Below are 23,304 nucleotides of genomic sequence, written 5' to 3'. Positions count from 1 at the left end.
TTTTTTTTTTATATAATGTTTAAAAACGCAGGAAAAATGTCCCTGGACGCATGGAGACTTTGAATATGACCAATGTATGATCCTGTAACTACTTGGTATTGGATTGGTATCCAAATTTGCGGTATCATCCAAAACTAATCAATCAAATCAAATCAACTTTAGTATCTATAGTATCTAACAACAGAAGAATAAGTGATTATTACATTTTATCAGAAGTGTAGATAGAACATGTTAAAAGAGAAAGTAAGCAGATATTAACAGTAAATGAACAAGTATATTAATAATTCATTTTCTACCTCTTGTCCTCAATACTTTTGACAGAATAATAGAATGATAAATGACACAATATGTTACTGCATATGTCAGCAGACTAAATTAGGAGCCTTTGTTTGTTTACTTACTACTAAAAGACAAATTATCTTGTATGTTCACTATTTTATTTAAGGACAAATTTGCAATAAAAAACATATGTTTAATGTACCCTACGTTTTTTTGTTAAAATAAAGCCAATAATGAAATGTTTTGTGGTGCCCTTCTATTTAGAAAAGTACCGAAATGTATCGAAATATATGTTGGTACCGGTGCCGGTACCAAAATCAAAACAACACTAATACCAGTATCGGGACACCACTAGTCCAAACTATTGCTCGCGGGACAATTGCGGCCTGACAGCATCTTCAATTCGGCTTCTTGAGACGTCATGAGTTTAACAAGGAATCTGGCCTGTGAGTTTTTTTCGTAGTTATTTTAAATATCTGACAATCTGGTTGTTGCGCATATGCGCGCCGTCTTGCTGCCAACTCGAGTGCATCAGGTCAATGGCAATAAAGAGAAAACATCACTACATTTACTTATATGACCCAATCCAAACAACCTTCCCTAGTCATGGCGCAAACCATGCAACCGACACAAAAAGGTCGACACGCACAGTCACACATGACACAACCTGCTCATTGAACTTTGTGGATATCATAATAAAATGTCCAAGCACCATAAAATATTCAAAATTGCACCCAATTAAATCCATTACAATGCAGATGGGGAAAATACAAAACACTCTCTCCACACTTATCCATTTATGGCGCATTTTCTCTGCTGGATATTTCTGATTGATTACAAAACTTTAAGTCGGTTGTCACGGAAAGTAAACAACGGAAGAATTTACCTTTCACATACTCTTAATATCCAATCATTATTTAGGCTATCTATCTATCTATCTATCCATCTATCTATCTATCTATCTATCTATCTATCTATCTATCTATCTATCTATCTATCTATCTATCCATCCATCCATCCATCCATCCATCCATCCATCCATCCATCCATCCATCCATCCATCCATCCATCCATCCATCCATCCATCCATCCATCCATCCATCCATCCATCCATCCATCTATCCATCCATCCATCCATCCATCTATCTATCTATCTATATTTTTTTATGCAAAGCCAACTTTTCTCACCTGCTAGCACCTGTTTTTGTGTATTTGGTATCCCCTTTACGCCTGAAAATGTTAAATCAAACCATGGTGGCATGGCGGAAATACTTATAAAATAATCTTGCCTTTTGAGGTATTTGACGTATTAGTTACGTCAGCAGATATATATGGTACCATATATGGTAGAGCAGGGATACTCAAACTGTGGTCTGTTCACCGCGAGTGGTACGTGGGCTCCATCTAGTGGAACGCCAAAGAATCCCTTAATTTAAATACAGTTCTTTATTTTGTTATATTGAAACACAGTGTTACTGTTCAAACTGTGTGTACTGTTACAGTGGCCAAAAATATTAAATCCTTCCATCCATTCATGTTCTACCACTTGTCCCTCTCGGGGTGAAATATTAATTATACTTGTTAGATAAAACCTCTGCCTTGTTTTTAATGAATACTTGGGCATACTACGCTACTGTATTTTAATGTTGGTCATTATGGTGGTACTTGGAGAGCCAATTTTTTTCTAAAGTGAGTACTTGGTGAAAAAAGTTTGAGAACCACTGTGGTAGAGGCTTACTCGAAAAGTTTGTCATTTTTATTAAGTTGTAGTCCAAAGTTGTAGTCAATAAGTTCCTTACTTTTCTCTATTCTCTTGTTGTGGGGCAGACTGGCTCGTACATGCACATGCATACTAAAATCCTCTCCAGTTGCCATTTCTAATACAAAAGTAGCGTGTAGTTTTATCTTATATCTGTCAGTTTAAGCGCTAAAAACTACAACATGGCTGACGGAGTTAAGATGCAGTCGAAGGGACTTTGGCATGTAAATAGACAGTTAGAAAAGTCTGACAAGTCAGAAAGCGGCTTGAAGATGGTCTGTGAAAACAAACTCTATGCAAAGGTTTTAACCAAAAAAACACCATTATATGTTATGTAGACCAGTGGTTCTCAACCTTTTTTCAATGATGTACCCCCTGTAAATTTGTTTTTAATTCAAGTACCCCCTAATCAGAGCAAAGCATTTTTGGTTGAAAAAAAGAGATAAAGAGGTAAAATACAGCACTATGTCATCAGTTTCTGATTTATTAAATTGTATAACAGTGCAAAATATTGCTCATTTGTAGTGGTCTTTCTTGAACTATTTGGAAAAAAAGATAGGTTTTTATTTATATTTATGAAGGATTTTTGAATTGTTGCTATTTTTAGAATATTTTGAAAAAATCTCACGTACCCCTTGGCATAAGTTCAAGTACCCCCATTTGAGAACCACTGATGTAGACCACAAGGACGTGTTTTAGATGTAGAAAATAAAATCATGAATTGAGCCCTTAAGGCATGGGTGTCAAACTCTGGCCCGCGGGCCAAATTTGGCCCGCCGTGTAATTCTACTTGGCCCTTGAGACAATATCAAATTAACACTAGAGCTGGCCCACCGATTATATACAGCGGCAGTGCCGCGGTAACACCGCATTCACAACTAATTCTCATACTTGCCAACCCTCCCAATTTTCAGTGCCCCTCCCGAAAATCGTCACGTCCGCTTTTCACCCAGTCCAACGAATGCTGGCTTAGTCACATAATATGTGTGGTTTCTGTACGCACACACACATGTGAATGCAACGCATACTTGACCAACAGCGATACAGGTTACAGTGAGGGTGCATAACCCCCCCAACCCCGCCCACCTCAACCGACGCACGGAGGGGGGGGGGTTATATTGCAGCCCGGAAGAGTTAGGGCTGCATGGGATTCTGGGTATTTGTTTTGTTGTGTTTATGCTGTGTTACGGTGCGGATGTTCTCCCGAAATGTGTTAGTCATTCTTGTTTGGTGTGGATTCACAGTGTGGCGCATATTTCTAACAGTGTTAAAAGTTATTTATACGGCCACCCTCAGTGTAACCTATATTGCTGTTGGTCAAATATGCGTTGCATTCACGTGTGGGTGTGTGCGTGCAGAAGCCGCACATATTATGTGACTGGGCCGGCAAGTTGGTAGAATGGATAAAAAGCAGATGTGACGACAGCTCGTAGAGGACGTTAAACGCAGTGCCTTTAAGGCACGCCCCCAAGACTGTGGTCCGGTTGGACTACGAGATACAATGACTGATGAACAACTTCGTTCGATAATGAAGGTTGCCTCAGCTCAAAGCCTGAGCCCCGACATTAATGAACTAGCATCCAAGAAAAGATGGCAGGTATCTGGCTTGGGCACATCAGATTAGATCAGTGTGTTGCAAACTGAGCAGTTTAAAGTCCTGAATGGTTGGTTTATTCATTGTTATTTTATTTTCTAATTTATTAACCTGTGGAAAAAGTTAATGTTGGTATTTACCTCAGAAGGCTGCAAATAGAAAAGAGGCATTACATTTTTATTTAAATTGTATTTGATATGCCATTGATATATTTCAATTATTATTATTATTATTTGAAACTCGATTTTGCATGTCATTATAAAGTTATATAAGCATTGCTTGTTCAATATGCAATGCAAAACTTGTTTGGGTCGCTATTAAAAGGTTAATTTGTTCAACCTTGGCCCGCGGCTTTGTTCAGTTTTAAATTTTGGCCCACTCTGTATTTGAGTTTTACACCCCTGCCTTAAGGGCTTAATTTTCAATTAACATTACATCTGCTTGTGATTTTATGAATTTGTAATCAATGTTTTAAGCACAGAATTTCAACAAATCAACAAAATAGGTTTTATTTTCATCTTAAATCAAATGTTTTTCAACATTGACAGAATTTGCAGAAATTATTTCCAAAAATTGCATTTAAAAGTGCAGTTTAGTTTAGGTTTTTGCAGTAGAAAGTAAAAGTAGCAAATGCTTGTATTCCGTCATGTGACTTCTTCCCGGAAGTGAAAACCAGTGGTGGTCAACCAAGCCAAGTAGTCTCTTGACAGCAAGCAGCGCGCGAACTATCTGAGTACAAAAGAGGCTTACATCTTCCTGCAAAAAGCAGATACGAACAAAAAAAAAAGCTGAACTATGCAATGGAACTGTTCCTAATACTTTATCAAAAAAGATTTGTTGAGTGATATCAAGGATTATACATTAGTTGCATTCCCAGACATATTGAACTATTGTGCTCCAGATGCCATTCTCCACGACAAAACGGATGAAAACTTAGAAAAACATGGAGGTTTATGACTTCTTTGTGTGCGGCTGGATCAAGGAAATTGGTATCAAGACTCTTTCCGGATAAATATGGATTGTTTTTGCTAGGGTAAGGTTGCATTTCATGATTTAATTTTGCGTCTAAATAAGCCATATTTGTTGCTGTTGTTGTACGCCCCGTTTACAAATAGTGTATTTTCCCGGTCTTAATCCAAATTTAACTATAGATGTCAACATTGTGTATGTGTCATGTCTGTGATCATGTTTTGTTTAGTTATGTCCTGTTTGGTTTTTGGACTCTTTTTGGTTCCTGTTTTCACTCCATTGTTTTGTTTTCATGACAACCATTAGTTTCACCTGTTGCACATTTGGACTCACGCACCTGTCACTAATCATGTCTGTATTATTTAAGCTTGGCCTGGCGACATTACTTTTGTTCACTCTGCTCATGCCATTGTCATGCTGCCATAGTTCATGCTGCTCGTTTTTTGCCACGTGAGTTTTGTGTATTTGTGTCACAGTAAGTGTTTTTGTTTCTTGTCCATAGTTTTTCCTTTGTGCTAGTTTTTGTTTCATATTCAAGTTTGCATTTCCGCCTTGTGAGCGCTTTTTGTTTGTTCCTTTGTTAGTGTTAAATAAATCATGTCCTTACCTTCACGCCACGTCCGGTCCAGTTTCTCTTGCATCTCGGGAAAACAAACCCCCCACAGTCCACGTCGTGACAGTATGTCCTGTAAGCTTCATTCATGATTGCTACCTTTGGTAAAAGCTTAACTCGTTTTGATTTTGCTCACATTTGTTGTTTCTTTTATTTAAACTAGGTTAAGGGATACGTCACTGTCAAGGACCAGAGCATGGATATACTGTATACAAAACCCAAAACCAGTGAAGTTGGCACATTGTGTAAATGGTAAATAAAAACAGAATACAATGATTTGCAAATCTTTTTCAACCTATATTCAATTGAATGGACTGCAAAGACAAGATACTTAACGTTCGAACTGGAAAACGTTGTTATTTTTTGGCAAATATTAGGTCATTTGGAGTTTGATGCCTGCAACATGTTTCAAAAAAGCTGGCACAAGTGGCAAAAAAGACTGAGAAAGTTGAGAAATGCTCATCAAACACTTATTTGGAACATCCCACAGGTGAACAGGCTAATCGGGAACAGGTGGGTGCCATGATTGGGTATAAAAGCAGCTTCCATGAAAAGCTCAGTCATTCACAAACAAGGATGGGGCGAGGGGCGCCACTTTGTGAACAAATGCGTGAGCAAATTGTCGAACAGTTTAAGAACAATATTTTCAACCAACTATTGCAAGGAATTTAGAGATTTCACCATCTACGGTCCGTAATATCATCAAAAGTTTTAGAGAATCTGGAGAAATCACTGCACGTAAGCTATGACATTACGGACCTTCGATCCCTCAGGCGGTGCTGCATCAAAAAGTGACATCAGTGTGTAAAGGATATCACCACATGGGCTCAGGAACACTTCAGAAAACCACTGTCAGTAACTACAGTTGGTCGCTACATCTGTACGTGCAGGTTAAAACTCTACTATGCAAAGCCAAAGCTATTTATCAACAACACCCAGAAACGGCGCCAGCTTTGCTGGACCCAAGCTCATCTAAGATGGACTGATGCAAAGTGGAAAAGTGTTCTGTGGTCTGACGAGTCCACATTTCAAATTGTTTTGGAAATTGTGGACGATGTGTCCTCCAGAACAAAGAGGAAAATAACCTTTCGGATTGTTATAAGTGCAAAGTTCAAAAGCCAGCATCTGTGATGGTATGGGGGTGCATTAGTGCCCAGGGCATGGGTAACTTACACATCTGTGAAGGCACCATTAATGCTTAAAGGTACATACAGGTTTTGGAGCAACATATGTTGCCATTCAAGCAACATTATCATGGACGCCCCTGCTTATATTAGCAAGACAATGCCAAGCCACGTGTTACAACAACGTGGCTTCATAGTAAAAGAGTGCGGGTACTAGACTGGCCTGCCTGTAGTCCAGACATATCTCCCATTGAAAATGTGTGGCGCATTATGAAGCCTAAAATACCACAACGGAGACCCCCGGACTGTTGAACAACTTAAGCTGTACATCAAGCAAGAATGGGAAAGAATTCCACCTGAAAAGTTTCAAAAATGTGTCTCCTCAGTTCCCAAACGTTTACTGAGTGTTGTTAAAAGGAAAGGTCATGTAACACAGAGGTAAAAATGCCCCTGTGACAACTTTTGTGCCTTTAAATTCTAAGTTAATGATTATTTTCCAAAACAATTACGTTTCTCAGTTCACACATTACATATCTTGTCTTTGCAGTCTATTCAATTGAATATAAGTTGAAAAGGATTTACAAATCATTGTATTCTGTTTTCATTTACGATTAACACAATGTGCCAACTTCACTGGTTTTGGGTTTTGTAATATGAAGATAATACCTAAATCGGAAATAATAACGTTAAACGTATAACAAACAAACCTTTAAAACCGAGTGATCACTGCAAACTCATGCATTCTTCGATTCTGCTTATTCGGACTGCATGCTTTTCTCGTCATTCCGTAAAATCTTGCACTCTTCCGCCCTTTTTGACTACCTCCCTAGAAACTCTGAGGAAAGGTTTATCCTTTCCGCAATTTGAATGATTCGTACAGCCGAAAACAAGGCTAGAATGGGGCATTTTTTCTTCGAGAAAGACCAAATGGCGCCCATCATCCATTGAGAACAGAGCTAGCTTGACCACCACCAGTATTCATTGGGCGGGTCGTGACGTCAATAACATCCCAGCAATATATAGTTGTGATTTTCCACACATAGTTTGAAACTACCATTTTTCCACATTCACAAATTTCCAGGAATTCCTGTTTTTAGGTATCGTATATCCACCCTTAAGTTCGACTACTCCTTTCACAATTTTTTGTAAAAAAAACGTTTAAAAACCGTTCCACCGTCAAAACACTCCTCATATTCAGGACAAAAACCAAGTTGGTAAAGGAACTACAAAAATTCCCTGTTTATCCGAAATTCCAGGAATTTCTCAAGTAAAAACTGTTACTAATTCAACATTTGTTGACCGATTTAAACAATTCCAACACCAACCAATTCAGCTCATTCAGGACATTCATGCTCCTAATCGTTTTTTTTTTTTTTAAATCCCGCTTTTCCCAAAATTCCCAAATTTCCAGGAAGTTCCCATTGAAATGAACGGGACATTTTTCCAAGTTGCACAATTCCCACATTTTTCTACCTATTCATACCAACATCAACACATTCTACTCGTCCTGGACATTCAAACTAACACTTTCCCAAGTTCCAAACCAAATTCCGGTTTCCCTGGAAATTCAAACTCTTCAACATTCTGCCTGTGTCTTTTAGAGTCCATTTTAAAATGATCTTACTCGTTTTTAAATCCTTACGTGGTCTTGCCCCACCATATCTCTCTGAGCTGCTCCACCTGTATGCCTCCACCCGGTCCCTCAGGTCAGCTGATCAGCTGATCCCGGAGGTACCCAAATCAAAGCGCAAGCTCAGAGGGGACAGAGCCTTCTCTGTTGCGGGTCCCAAGCTCTGGAACAATCTCCCTACCCATGTGAGACTGGCCCCTTCTTTGGCTATTTTTAAGACCCTTCTTAAAACCCATTTTTATTCACTGGCTTTTAACCCAGTATGAGACTTTAAACTGTTTTTAACTTTTTAACTGCTTTTTATCTAACAAATTGTTCTTAGGGTAATTTGTATTTGCTTTTTCAATGTGTATTTTACTTCTGTTTAAATGTTATTTTTTAGTCTGTCCTTTGCCTCTATTTCTTTGTGGTGTACAGCCCTTTGATCTTCAACTGTGCTTGTTTTTAAAGGGCTTTATAAATAAAGTTGGTATGGTATGGTAACATTCAAACCATTACAACATTAAAACTATTTCAGCGTTTAAACGATTTCAACATTCAAACCATTTGTACATTCATCCTATGTTCCATTAGCATTTCAGTTCAGCGTCAAACTGTTCTTACTGTCATGTCTTGGTGATCATGTTTAGTTTGGCTATGTTCTGTTAGGTTTTTGCACTATGTCAGTTTCTGTTTTTTCACTCCCTGTTTTGTTTCCATGACTACCAATCAGTTCACCTGTCCTCACGACTCATGCACCTGATTAATTTGAACTCACGCACCTGTTTTCAATCACCACATGACTATTTAAGCCTGTCATTTTCTGTTGGTCGGCTGGCGACATCTGTCAAGACTTGAACTATGGAGTGGTTGTTTTCCCGAGATGCAAGTGAACTTGGACCGGACATGGTGTGAAGGTAGTGACATCATTTAATTTTAACACTCAAAAGGAACAAACAAAAGGCGCTCACAGCGGAGGTACAAAGCGTGGCTATTAGTGATGGGTCCGGCAACACCGATGCATCGGCGCATGCGTCGAGCTCATAGAGTAAAACCCTGTGTCGGTGCGTGTACCGCTTTTAGAAAGTCACGTGACCGATCATGAGCTGTTTTGGTCACGTGACTGATACGCGAACTGTGTCGCTTCCAATGTGCCCTGTGAGTGAGTCTTTTCTACAGCCGGAGAAATAATAACTAAGAAGAGAAAGCGTCTAAAATTGAATACGTTGGAAAACCTGTTTTTTTTTTTTATAAAAATGTGTAAAAAAAATAAATAATTTCCCAGTCCACAAGCATCCTCATTCACAACACGTTCTCTTAGATTTCCATGTTATAATACATGTTCACATTATTTATTGACTGTATCTAAAAAAGATAACAAATATATTTTCATTCAAATGAAGTTATGAAATAATCCTAAATGAAATACAATGACTTGGTTTATATTATTGTATATACTAGGTCATAAAATCAGTGTCAGTTGAGTCGGTCCATAGGTTGCCTGTAGGGATTTTTAATGTCCAGCAGATGTCAGTATTTAGTGACACAGTATCGACACAGTATCAATACAGTTTTGCAATGTGAATGTAACCCATCACTAGTGGCTATGAAAATAAAACACTCGCACGAAGGCAGAACTATGGAAAAAACTAAACTTGCAAACTATGGCCTGAATAAAGAGAACTTACTTGGAACAAGAAAAGGACATGAAAAAGAGCAGCATGGATATCAACAAGGGTGTGTAGAGAGTGATGTCGCCAGGCTGACCAACAGAAAATGACAGGCTTAAAATAGTCATGTGGTGATTGAAAACCGGTGCGTGAGTCGTGAGGACAGGTGAACTGATTGGTAGTCATGGAAACAAAACAAGGAGTGAAAAAACAAAAACTAAACATGATCACCAAGACATGACACTTACATTCGTACTACATTCTGTCAGCATTTCAGTTCAACTTCAGCATTGGACCATTCACACGCAATTCCTTCAGGAATTGCCTCATCTAGTTATTATTGTCATTGTCTTATTGTCTGCTGTCTGCTCTTTTTTTCACAAGTTGGAGACATTATGTGCATGTTTTACGGATGAAAGTGAATGGCGAACTTTTCCTTACGTTCCAACACGGTGCTCATACTGTGTTTACCTCTACTTTCAATTAGAACATTGGGGAACCGTTGAAAGCGATCTATGGCAGTTAGTAATAACTGAGTGAACCTTTGACAATGTGATTAAGGAAGTGAAGACATTGGGCAAATGCAGGGAGACATTTGATTGTAGACAGTTGAAGGACTGATTTCCCCAGGTCACGGAGGTGTGTGTGTGTGACGAGAAGAAAAGCTTGCTTGCAGAAAAGTCTGGTTGTTTGGCTGGTTGAGGGATTTAACAAGTTACCTTTTGACTTGGTTACTTGGGCTGTTTTTTTTTTTGTTGAATCACATTCAAAATAAATAGAAACCTCTTATAATAATCCCTCCCCTGGAGAAAATGAGTTGAGAAGTGCCACCAGTGGAGTAGCACCAGCCCCGATTGCTACGTGGTCCTGTTGCTTTGCTGGGGGGTACAATTAGCGGCTCGAGCTGCTGCCTGTCAGCTGTGGGCTACGGCAATTCCCCCCTTGTTGCAACAGCTCCGACTCAAGTGCGAGTTGCAGTCAATAGAAAACTTTGCCATCTTTGTGAGAGACAGGTTGTGTTGTCAAAGCCAGTGGATGTTATTAACCTGAGTGGGGAAGTGGCGATGCTAATGGTATCATGCTGCCTCAACACTGTTGTCGCCCCAGGCAATGTAAAGTGGTGCACACACCAGCGCAAATAAACACGGCCCAATGGTGACTGCGAAACAAATTAAACTAAAGTATAGCCTGTCGACTAGAACGGTTTGTTGGACAAATGGTTAGAGTGTCCGTCCTGAGATCAGTAGGTCGTGAGTTCAAACCCGGGCCGAGTCATACCAATGACTATAAAAATGGGACCCATTACCTCCCTGCTTGGTACTCAGCATCAAGGAGTTGGAATTGGGGGTTAAATAACCAAAATGATTCCCGAGCGTGGCCACCGCTGCTGCTCACTGCTCCCCTCCCAGGGGGTGGAAAAGGGATGGGTCAAATGCAGAGGGTAATTTCACCACACTTTAATCAATGGTACTTTAACTTTAACATTAATCTCCCATTATTAGCCAGAGAGGGAAATTGGTAATGAGGTTACCTCCTAAGGTAGTATTTGATAAATATTTCGATTGCCTATTTTAAAAAAATAAAAATAAAATAACCGATCCAGCAGTATCCAGTGGTGAAAAACAGGAGATGTCAACATCAGGATTCAATGTCTTCTGGTTGTCTCTGCGATCTGCGTCTGTGGAAAATCTACAAAGACGTTTTAGGCCTGGAACCGCAAATTCATGGAACGTGCGTGTGCTGGGCCAAACCTCCCCCGACTGCCATCTACTGGTCGGATTTATCATTACACCATGTGCTACATAAAATTGATTCCAGGTCAGCACAGCCAGAATTAATACATACACAAGGTGCACTGTTAAAAGGCACACTGTTGATTTCTGAGAAAATGAAATAATTTTATTTGTGCCTTATAGTCTGGACCAGGGGTGCTCATTACGTCGATCGCGAGCTACCGGTCGATCTCGGAGGGTGTGTCAGTCGATCACCAGCCAGGCATTAAAAAAATAGTCCTAAAAATGAGCGATCATAAATCTTGACTATGACGTCACTTTCGTCACTTGATTGACATTCACGGCACCCGGGGGTCTTCTGAGATGATGCTGGCTGCTGCCAGCTCATTAAAATTACCAACTGGAAGGCGAGAAACACTTTATTTCAACAGACTCTGGCGCCGTACCTGTCGTCAAAACTCCAAAGACCGACTGCACAGTTGCGCTAACAAAATAAGAGTCTCAGAAAGCTGGCGTGCACAAGCTAGCAAGCTACGGAGTTTGCCGACAATGTATTTCTTGTAAAGTGTATACAAAGGAGTACGGAAGCTGGACAAATAAGATGCCAAAAACCAACCACTTTCATGTGGTATTGGACAGAAAGGAGGACTTTTTTTCTCCTCCATTCGAAAATGCGGACGTTATCAGCACCACTGTCCAATCAATGCAAGTCATCAGAATCAGGTAATACACCAACTTATATTCTTGTCTTCATGAAAGAAAGGAATCTATATGTGTTAAACATGCTTGTATTATCTTTAAACACCTTTAACTTATTAACAATATTAACTATATGTGTTAAACATGCTTGTATTATCTTTAAACACCTTTAACTTGTTAACAATATTAACTATATGTGTTAAACATGCTTGCATTATCTTTAAACACCTTTAACTTGTTAACAATATTAACTATATGTATTATCATTAAACACCTTTAATTTTTTAACAATATTAACTATATGTGTTAAACATGCTTGCATTATCATTAAACACCTTTAACTTGTTAACAAAAACATATATTTCATAAATAAGTAAATATAAATTATATATATGAATGAGGTAGATCCCCACGACTTGATCAATTGAAAAGTAGCTCGCCTGCAGAAAAAGTGTGAGCACCCCTGGTCTGGACAATATAGTACGTGTTTGGTATTTTTGTTCAGGGCTGAAGTTGATTGAGAGATTTGAGCAACAAAAGTGTTACATCTGTTTTTTGTCATGATCCGTGGTTCGGATCATGTTTTTGTGTTTTCTGTTAGTTTTGGACTCCTTTTGTTATTACTTGTGCACCTGTGAGTTTGTTTCGTCACCATGGTTACTTGATTTTCACCTGCCTTGCACGCGCACCTGTTGCTCATCAGAGACGCTATTTAAACCCACCTTTGTTCATCACTCGTTCTGCTTTCTTTGTTTTTGCATCACGCGACTGCCACGTAAGTTCGTTCTTGTTTCCTAAGTTCCATAGTCTGTGCTAAGTGTTAGCCTTAGCTTCCAGTGCGTTCGGCACCTCTTCCTGTCGGTTTGTTTTCTGTTTTGTACCAGTTTTGTGTTATTTTTCTATTAAATCATGTCGTCACCTGTAAGTCCTGTCCAGATTCGTCCTTTGCTTCCTGGGAGAACAAAACCCCGCATCAACATGCGCCCCACACGTGACATTTTTGTTTTTTCAATATAAATGTTGTAAAATATATAAATTCCAAATGTTTTTTTTACCCTTTTAAAAAATGCAGCTGAGATAGGCGCTAGCACCCCCCGCAACCCCAAAAGGGACAAGCGGTAGAAAATGGATGAATGTTTGGCTTTGGAGTATTGTCGAATCAACAACATAAAATAAACTATCTTAGAAAAGAAAATATATAATGAAGTAGCACAACAGACAATATGGCTAAAATACAGCAACGATTTGATGAAAGGACACACAGAGAAAGTCAGCCTTTGTCATACACATAGTTACACATAGTTTATGAGTGGCAACCACCCCTCAATCTCATCAAGATCACCGAACCTGTTGCCATGGAACGCTCTTTAAAGGTATAGCTCAAAGTAGAGATGTCCGATAATGGATTTTTTTGCCGATATCCGATATTCCGATATTGTCCAACTCTTTATTACTGATTCCAATATCAACCGATACCGATATATACAGTCGTGGAATTAACACATTATTATGCCTAATTTTGTTGTGATGCCCCGCTGGATGCATTAAACAATGTAACAAGGTTTTCCAAAAATAAATCAACTCAAGTTATGGAAAAAAATGCCAACATGGCACTGCCATATTTATTATTGAAGTCACAAAGTGCATTGTTTTATTTAACATGCCTCAAAACAGCAGCTTGGAATTTGGAACATGCTCTCCCTGAGAGAGCATGAGGAGGTTTGTGGGGGGGGGGTTAGGTGCGGGGGGAGTAGGGGGTAGCGGGGGGTGTATATTGTATCGTCCCGGAAGAGTTAGTGCTGCAAGGGGTTCTGGGTATTTGTTCTGTTGTGTTTATGTTGTGTTACGGTGCGGATGTTCTACCGAAATGTGTTTGTCATTCTTGTTTGGTGTGGGTTCACAGTGTGGCGCATATTTGGAACAGTGTTAAAGTTGTTTATACGGCCACCCTCAGTGTGACCTGTATGGCTGTTCACCAAGTATGCTTTGCATTCACTTGTGTGTGTGAAAAGCTGTAGATATTGTGCAAAGGAAGTGCCTTTAAGGTTTATTGGCGCTCTGTACTTCTCCTTACGTCCGTGTACACAGCGGGGTTTTAAAAAGTCATACATTTTACTTTTTGAAACCGATACCGATAATTTTGTAACCGATACCGATAATTTCCGATATTACATTTTAAAGCATTTATCGGCCGATAATATCGGCAGTCCGATATTATCGGACATCCCTAGCTCAAAGAAGTTACTCTCAAACTGATTAAAGTATAACTTGATTTAAGTACAGTGTTTTATTTTCCTATATTCAAACACAATGTTACTGTTCAAACTGTGTGTAATGTTACAGTGGCCAAAAATATTAAGTATACTGCCTTGTTTTTAATAAATACTTAAGCTTACTACGTATTTTAATGTTGGTTATTATTAGAAATGTCCGATAATATCGGACTGCCGATATTATCCGCCGATAAATGCTTTAAAATGTAATATCGGAAAATATCGGTATCGGTTTCAAAATGATCGGTATCTGTTTCAAAAAGTAAAATTCATGACTTTTTAAAACGCCGCTGTGTACACGGACGTAGGGAGAAGTACAGAGCGTCAATAAGTCTTAAAGGCAATGCCTTTGCGTGCCGACCCAGACACATATCTACGACTTTTCACACACATGAGTGAATGCCATGCATGCTTGGTCAACAGCCATACAGGTCACACTGAGGGTGGTTGTATAAACAACTTTAACACTGTTAAAAATATGCACCACACTGTGAACCCACACCAAACAAGAATGACAAACACATTTCGGGAGAACATCCGCACCGTAACACAACATAAACACAACAGAACAAATACCCAGAATCCCTTGCAGCACTAACTCTTCCAGGACGCTACAATATACACCCCCCCTGCTAACCCCCCTCCCCCTCACTTCAAACCCCCCCCCCCCCCCCCCCCAACCTCCTCATGCTCTCTCAGGGAGAGCATGTCCCAAATTCCAAGCTGCTGTTTTGAGGCATGTTAAAAAAAAAAAATGCACTTTGTGACTTCAATAATAAATATGGCAGTGCCATGTTGGCATTTTTTTCCATAACTTGAGTTGATTTATTTTGGAAAACCTTGTTACATTGTTTAATGCATCCAGCGGGGCGTCACAACAAAATTAGGCATAATAATGTGTTAATTCCACGACTGTATACATCGGTATCGGTTGATATCGGAATCGGTAATTAAGAGTTGGACAATATCGGAATATCGGATATCGGCAAAAAAGCCATTATTGGACATCTCTAGTTATTATGGTGGTACTTGGAGAACCAAGTGTTTTCTGAGGTGGTTCTTGGTGAACACAGTTTGAGAACGACTAGCTCAAAGAACAAACCCCCTTCCTGAGAAGGAAATATCTGACATTTTGGAGGCGCTCAAGGAGAGGACAAGTAGTCTTCCGTTCCGGTCCAGCATTTCTTTGCTTCAAACGGTTGAGTACAAAAAGTCTGGAAGGTATTTCTATGACAATAAAAAAAACAGTCTGGTTTCAAACCTGTGGTTAAGCTTTCTGGTGTAAAAGCAGTTTGGCTTTGGGGCCACAAACAGCTTAGGCACGCTGCAGAAATGACTTGCTAACAGATGCCAGCCTTTAAGTGAGCCATGCATCCTGCGGGCAACACTTAGAATAGAAATTAATCTTCAAGTCCTTTTCATGTAATTCCCTTCCGTCTTGTTTGTGGAGCTGGCGTCCCACTCTGCTGGCACAGGTGAGATTAGATCAAAAGACTGACCACTGAGGCTGAAACACAAGCAGGTGCACCTGGAGTCATGCTCATGTGTGTTTGGCCTATGTTGACTGTAAAACAATTAAAAGTGTGTTCTATCTCTTTTTGTTTTCATCTCCAGCATGGTAGAATACTCCCTGGACCTGCAGAACATCAACCTGTCGGCCATTAGGACGGTGCGGGTCCTTCGTCCTCTCAAAGCCATCAACAGAGTGCCAAGTGAGGAGATCTTTATACTTGTCTGCTCGTCAGTGTGTTTTTTAGGTTTACATCTTCATCAAAGATTATTGATATGTAATATGTCTCTGCTGCCATGCCACCTGATCTCCTTAGCATCATTAAACATTCACACTACCCTTTGACTCTGAAACACAGCGCCATCAAATCACTTAACACAGATTCATTAATTTATTTAAGAACATAGCTGCTCTGATGGTGTCTAAAGATTTGAGTCAGGTGGACTTTATGACATCTTTTGTGTATTAGTGTGTGTGGTGTGTGTGTGTGTGTGTATATATATATATATATATATATATATATATATATATATATATACAAACCCCGTTTCCATTTGAGTTGGGAATTGTGTTAGATGTAAATATAAACGGAATACAATGATTTGCAAATCCTTTTCAACCCATATTCAGTTGAATGCACTACAAAGACAACATATTTGATGTTCAAACTCATAAACTTTTTTTTTTTTTTCGCAAATAATAATTAACATAGAATTTCATGGCTGCAACACGTGCCAAAGTAGTTGGGAAAGGGCATGTTCACCACTGTGTTACATGGCCTTTCCTTTTAACAACACTCAGTAAAACGTTTGGGAACTGATGAGACATATTTTCTAAGCTTCTCAGGTGGAATTATTTCCCATTCTTGCTTGATGTACAGCTTAAGTTGTTCAACAGTCCGGGGTCTCTGTTGTGATATTTTAGGCTTCATAATGCGCCACACATTTTCAATGGGAGACAGGTCTAGACTACAGGCAGGCCAGTCTAGTACCCGCACTCTTTTACTATGAAGCCACGTTGATGTATTCGTGGCTTGGCATAGTCTTGCTGAAATAAGCAGGGGCGTCCATGGTAACGTTGCTTGGATGGCAACATATGTTGCTCCAAAACCTGTATGTACCTTTCAGCATTAATGGTGCCTTCACAGATGTGTAAGTTACCCATGTCTTGGGCACTAATACACCCCCATACCATCACAGATGCTGGCTTTTCAACTTTGCGCCTATAACAATCCGGATGGTTGTTTTCCTCTTTGGTCCGGAGGACACAACGTCCACAGTTTCCAAAAACAATGTGAAATGTGGACTCGTCAGACCACAGAACACTTTTCCACTTTGTATCAGTCCATCTTAGATTAGCTCAGGCCCAGCGAAGCCGACGGCGTGTGGGTGTTGTTGATAAATGGTTTTCGCCTTGCATAGGAGAGTTTTAACTTGCACTTACAGATGTAGCGACCAACTGTAGTTACTGACAGTGGGTTTCTGAAGTGTTCCTGAGCCCCATGTGGTGACATCCTCTACACACTGATGTCGCTTGTTGATGCAGTACAGCCTGAGGGATCGAAGGTCACGGGCTTAGCTGCTTACGTGCAGTGATTTCTCCAGATTCTCTGAACCCTTTGATGATATTACGGACCGTAGATGGTGAAATCCCTAAATTCTTTGCAATAGCTGGTTGAGAAAGGTTTTTCTTAAACTGTTCAACAATTTGCTCACGCATTTGTTGAGAAAGTGGTGACCCTCGCCCCATCCTTGTTTGTGAATGACTGAGCATTTCATGGAATCTACTTTTATATCCAATAATGGCACCCACTTGTTCCCAATTAGCCTGTTCACCTGTGGGATGTTCCAAATAAGTGTTTGATGAGCATTCCTCAACTTTATCAGTATTCATTGCCACCTTTCCCAACTTCTTTGTCACGTGTTGCTGGCATCAAATTCTAAAGTTAATGATTATTTGCAAAAAAAAAAAAGTGTATCAGTTTGAACATCAAATATGTTGTCTTTGTAGCATATTCAACTGAATATGGGTTGAAAATTATTTGCAAATCATTGTATCCCGATTGTAGCTGAGATAGGCTCCAGCGCCCCCCGCGACCCCAAAGGGAATAAGCGGTAGAAAATGGATGGATGGATGGATGTATTCCGTTTATATTTACATCTAACACAATTTCCCAACTCATATGGAAACAGGGTTTGTACACAATATACACGTATATATTAGGGCTGTCTATATATATATATATATATATATATATATATATATATATATATATATATATATATATATATATATATATGTATACAGTATATATAGTACTTATAGTAATTGTCATGAGAGCTCGTTACATCGGGAATTGCGATCACATACTTATATACAAGATGTTCCCGATGCTGATCCGTGTCCGATCGATCGGCACATCCTTAGTACACTGACTATTCTTAAGTACTGTACGTCCGTGACAGTATCCCCGTTTAATTCATATTGTCTAGCCCTTTCAGGAAATATACTATAGCAAACGAGCCCGCCGTGGGTCACGAAGCCCGCCGTGCCTTAGTCGCCCGAGGCTGTGGTGCAGACTGGATGAAACGATAGCAACCTATAGAGATGTGCCACCGCTAGAAATGGTTGCTAAAATAAGAGTGGTGTACGTACTCTTAAAAAAACGTATCACACTGAATGTAGTACTAAATATTTTATCCGCCTTGTACAGTACAGCACTTCCCATGTGTACATGACACTGCATTGTATGTCCGAGCTGGCCGTAATTACTTGGCGGTAACTCGATTCCATCCTCTATCTGTGACCTCGTTAGAGGTGAGGAAGCGCTTGGGTTCGGGCTATTTGTTCCTTGTTCTGCGGAATCGCTACTTTGCCCACAGACATCCTGAGAGCGCGAGTACAATCTGACCCCGCGCACACCTCAATTTGTAACCCCACTGAAAAATTGTCCTAGAAAAGTCCCTTGCAGTGCACTGACTAAAACTGCATGCATTTGAGTCTGTTGGATTTGGTTTATTGGAGAAATTGTAAGTGCATAGGAAGTAGGTAAATATGGTTTATCACAAATTCGCACGGACATTAGGAAAGGGTAAAAGAGCGGAGAAACACATTTTCTTTACACCCTTTTTAATGTATTGTTTCCATAATATTTGGGGATTTTGCACAAATAACGTCACATTTTAGTTAAAGTTAAAGTACTAATGATAGTCACACACACACTCAGTGTGGTGAAATTATCCTCTACATTTGACCCATCACTCTTGATCACCCCCTGGGAGGTGAGGGGAGCAGTGAGCAGCAGTGGTAGCCACGCCCGGGAATCATTTTGCTGATTTAACCCCCAATTCCATATTAGGGTATGCCTACAATACTATAAAAATAAAAAATACTTTCTTAATATACTCCAGATAGTGTTGTATCGGTACCAAAATGTATTTCGATACTTTTCGGTACTTTTCTAAATAAAGGGGACCACAAAAAATTGCATTATTGGCTTTATTTCAACAAACAATCTTAGGGTGCATTAAACATATGTTTCTTATCGCAAGTTTGTCCTTAAATGAAATAGTGAACAAACAAGACAACATTTCTTGTATTATTAAGTAAACAAACAAAGACTCCTAATTTAGCTGCTGACATATGCAGTAACATTATGTGTCATTTATCATTCTATTGTTTTGTCAACATGATTAAGGACAAGTAGTAGAAAATGGATTGTTAATCTACTTGTTCATTTACTGTTAATATCTGCTTACTTTCTATTTTAACATGTTATATCTACACTTCTGTTAAAATGTAATAATCACTCATTCTTCTGTTGTTTGATACTTTACATTAGTTTTGGATGATACCACACATTTAGGTATCAATCTGATACCAAGTAGTTACAGAATCATACATTGGTCATATTCAAAGTGTCCAGGGACATAATTCCCGAGTTTATAAACATAATATTATTTTTTTTTTTAAATGAAAATAGATTTTGTGATGCTAAAAAATATTGATGTAATCATAGTAGTATCGACTAGATACACTCCTGTACTTGATATCATTACCTTGGATGTTGATCTACTCAGGGCATTTGTTTAGATTAGGGAACGGCATCATTAGCGGTGATGCCGGTGAGCTACAGTGTGTAGTGAAGCATGTTTAGCTATTCCTCGTCCTGCAGGGATGATACTTGTAAGAAACGTACTTTATTTGTCGCCATGGAGATGACGATAAGTCATTTAGAAGTAGCTAAAACACTGCCGAATGCGGATGGACATTGTCTTAAAGCACCTCTTCCTGAGGGCGTTTCAGTGTTATAACTTCACTTGTATTGTTAGTTTTTGAGCCAAAATGCATCCGTTCTCCCTTTTCTGTCCACACACTGCGTCTGCTTGTAAGTACTCCGTGATTGTGCGCTGCCGAACATGCTCCTCTGCTCGTAAACCAACAATGACACGACGTGACGTCGACAAGGGGGGCAGGGGGAATGGGGGACCGTTTTTTTTAGAGGCGGTATAGTACTGAATATGATTCATTAGTATTGCGGTACTACCCTAACTTCAGAGTAGACAGTGTTAGGGATGGCTACCTTTCAAATTTGACTCAATACGGTACCCAGTTCCTGGGAATTGATACATGTACTTAACAGTACCATTTTTCAGTATTTTCAGTATGAGTGTGTCAATAAATGTACATTGTTTAATAATGAAAATATTATTTTTTTATTATGATAACTTTGCTGTCCCAAGGGACATGTAACCAAACACGTTGTTATGTCTTGTTTTCTTATTACATTTCAGAGTCTCATTTGCAAGTATTATGTCATAGATTTTGCATGCAGTTCCAATGTTAATACTTCAGATGGCAGTAATGTATAGAATACACTGTAATGCCTTGTCTTCGCCATGAAGCTGAATCCAACCTTTTTTTGCACCCGAAAAAGTATTTCTACTGTAATTATTGTACTTTATAACACGCCAGCTGTTTGACTGTAACGTGCATCTTAGTTGTAATTTTCCCTTCCATGGTGTTCCTCGGATTAAAGGCCTCATATTTTGTCCTCCAAACATATTGCTGGGTATTGTGGCCAAACAGCTCAATTTCTGACCACAGAACTTTCCTCCAGAAGGTCTTATCTTTGTTCGTGTGATGTCAGATGAAACAAAAATCTAGCTGTTTGGCCACAATACCCAGCAATATGTTTGGAGAAAAGGTGAGGCCTTTAATCCCAGGAACACGATTCCTACCGTCAAGCATGGTGGTGGTAGTATTATGCTCTGGGCCTGTTTTGCTGCCAATGGAACTGGTGCTTTACAGAGAGTAAATGGGACAATGAAAAAGGAGGATTACCTCCAAATTCTTCAGGAGAACCTGAAATCATCAGCCCGGAGGTTGGCTATTTACAATTATACTGCCTTAAAAATTGTACACTGACGAGGGCTGGGTTTCGAATAAAAATGTTATAGGCACAGACCGAACACCGTTGGTACTACTGGATATTGATTCACATAAAATCTATTAGATACGTTTGTTGCTTGTGAGATCATGTCCTGTTGCAGCCTAAACACGGGCTCAAACACTCTCGGTAATGGTGCCATTTTCCATGCCAACAAAGCAAGTATGACTGATAGAAAACACTTGAATGTAAAGTCAGGTTCTATTTTTCAAAAATGTGCAAGCTTGATGCTAATTTAGACTGGCTATGGCTATGTCATGTACAGTCATGGTCAAAAGTTGACATACACTTGTAAAGAACATAATGTCATGGCTGTCTTGAGTTTCCAATCATTTTGACAACTCTTATTTTTTTGTGATAGAGTGATTGGAGCACATACTTGTTGGTCACAAAAAAACATTCATGAAGTTTGGTTCTTTTATGAATTTATTATGGGTCTACAGAAAATGTGAGCAAATCTGCTGGGTCAAAAGTATACATACAGCAATGTTAATATTTGGTTACATATCCTTTGGCAGGTTTCACTGCAATAAGGCACTTTGGTAGCCGTCCACAAGCTTCTGGTTGAATTTTTTTGACAAAAAGGAGTGGTTTTCTGATATTAAAGGAGTGGTTCTCTGATATTGACTTGTTTCTTCAGCATTGTCCACATGTTTAAGTCAATACTTTGGGAAGGCCATTCTAAAACCTTAATTCTCGCCTGATTTAGCCATTCCTTTATCACGTTTGACATGTGTTTGGGGTCAGTCCTGTTGGAACACCCAACTGCGCCCAAGACCCAACCTCCGGGCTGATGATTTTAGGTTGTCCTGAAGAATTTGGATGCAATCCTCCTTTTTCATTGTCCCATTTACTCTCTGTAAAGCACCAGTTCCATTGGCAGCAAAACAGGCCCAGAGCATAATACTACCACCACCATGCTTGACGGTAGGGGTGGTGTTCCTGGGATTAAAGGCCTCACCTTTTCTCCAAACATATTGCTGGGTATTGTAGCCAAACAGCTCAATTTGTGTTTCATCTGACATCACATGGACAAAGATAAGACTTTCTGGAGGAAAGTTCTGTGGTCAGATGAAACAAAAATTGAGCTGTTTGGCCACAATACCCAGCAATATGTTTATTGGAAACTCAAGACAGCCATGACATTATGTTCTTTACAAGTGCTTGTAAACTTTTGACCACGACTGTATGTACATAAATGACAGAAATATTTCTTCCTGACCGCAGCACAACCATTTGTGTGCCAGTTTGCGCAAACATTTCAAACGTGCTAAACAAAAATGCTAAATTGTGGTTGCCAAACAGTTTCATGCTTGATGAATCACATTGCTAGAGCTATATGATTATATTTGCATATGCTCTACTTACTGTACTGGGTGTTCCGATCAGCAGCATATACTCTGCATATTAATGAGGACAGACACGCTAAATGGATTGCGCTTTCAATTTTCCTCATTTATTGACAGTAAATCAGTTTTCCGTGCGCTATCAAGTTTCCACATGTTTTAATGCATGCAAACCTTTAGTAGATTAGATGTCATAATCCTTCATGGCTGCTTTGGATTTGTATATTTTTTTCCCAGTGTTAGTTTCAGCGTCAGCACTCCTTCCCTGTTTTTCCACTTCCTGTGTGGTGTTCCCTTGCCTCGTCGCAGCCAGTGTAGAGTGCTGATTGGCACACCTGCCTCCGTTTGGTGATTAGGACCCTCAGCTGTTGATAATCACCATATGAGGGCTTTTTTTTATAGGCCAGTGCCGTTTCTCAAACGGCGCTGGTGCATTGTTGAGTGCACACCTTAGTTCATGTTTTGCATCTCTCCTCTTGTTTATTGCTATTTTTTTGGCCTTTTCACCCTTGATTGACTGCTCGCCCCCCGCCGGTGTTTTTTGTTTTCGATATTCTGCTTGGTATATAATACATAGATTATCTGCTTGCACACCGCCTGCCTTCTCTGCATTCTGGATGGCGCCAAAAACTGCAACCATCAGGTCTTATATATTCACACTTGGGACAGAATCCGGA

General features: G+C 39.5%; 1 protein-coding gene across 3 annotated transcripts in view; it reads left to right on the top strand.

Annotated features, from left to right (window-relative positions):
* The window catches only part of cacna1ia (calcium voltage-gated channel subunit alpha1 Ia), a 352,101-nt gene that overhangs the window by 49,807 nt on the left and 278,990 nt on the right, over positions 1-23,304 (top strand). For 2 of the 3 annotated variants that reach the window (XM_072915676.1, XM_061974102.2), the window contains exon 3: positions 15,937-16,034. In XM_072915676.1, coding sequence (XP_072771777.1) covers positions 15,937-16,034 — 98 coding nt within the window. Of the gene's footprint in view, positions 1-8,816; positions 8,865-15,936; positions 16,035-23,304 lie in introns of those variants that run through there. The other variant, XM_061974103.1, reaches the window with a different exon arrangement.

Source organism: Nerophis lumbriciformis, linkage group LG22, assembly GCF_033978685.3.
Source record: "Nerophis lumbriciformis linkage group LG22, RoL_Nlum_v2.1, whole genome shotgun sequence".
Lineage (NCBI taxonomy): Eukaryota > Metazoa > Chordata > Actinopteri > Syngnathiformes > Syngnathidae > Nerophis > Nerophis lumbriciformis.
Note: the sequence above shows the minus strand (reverse complement) of the source record. Positions and strands in the feature narration are given on the sequence as shown.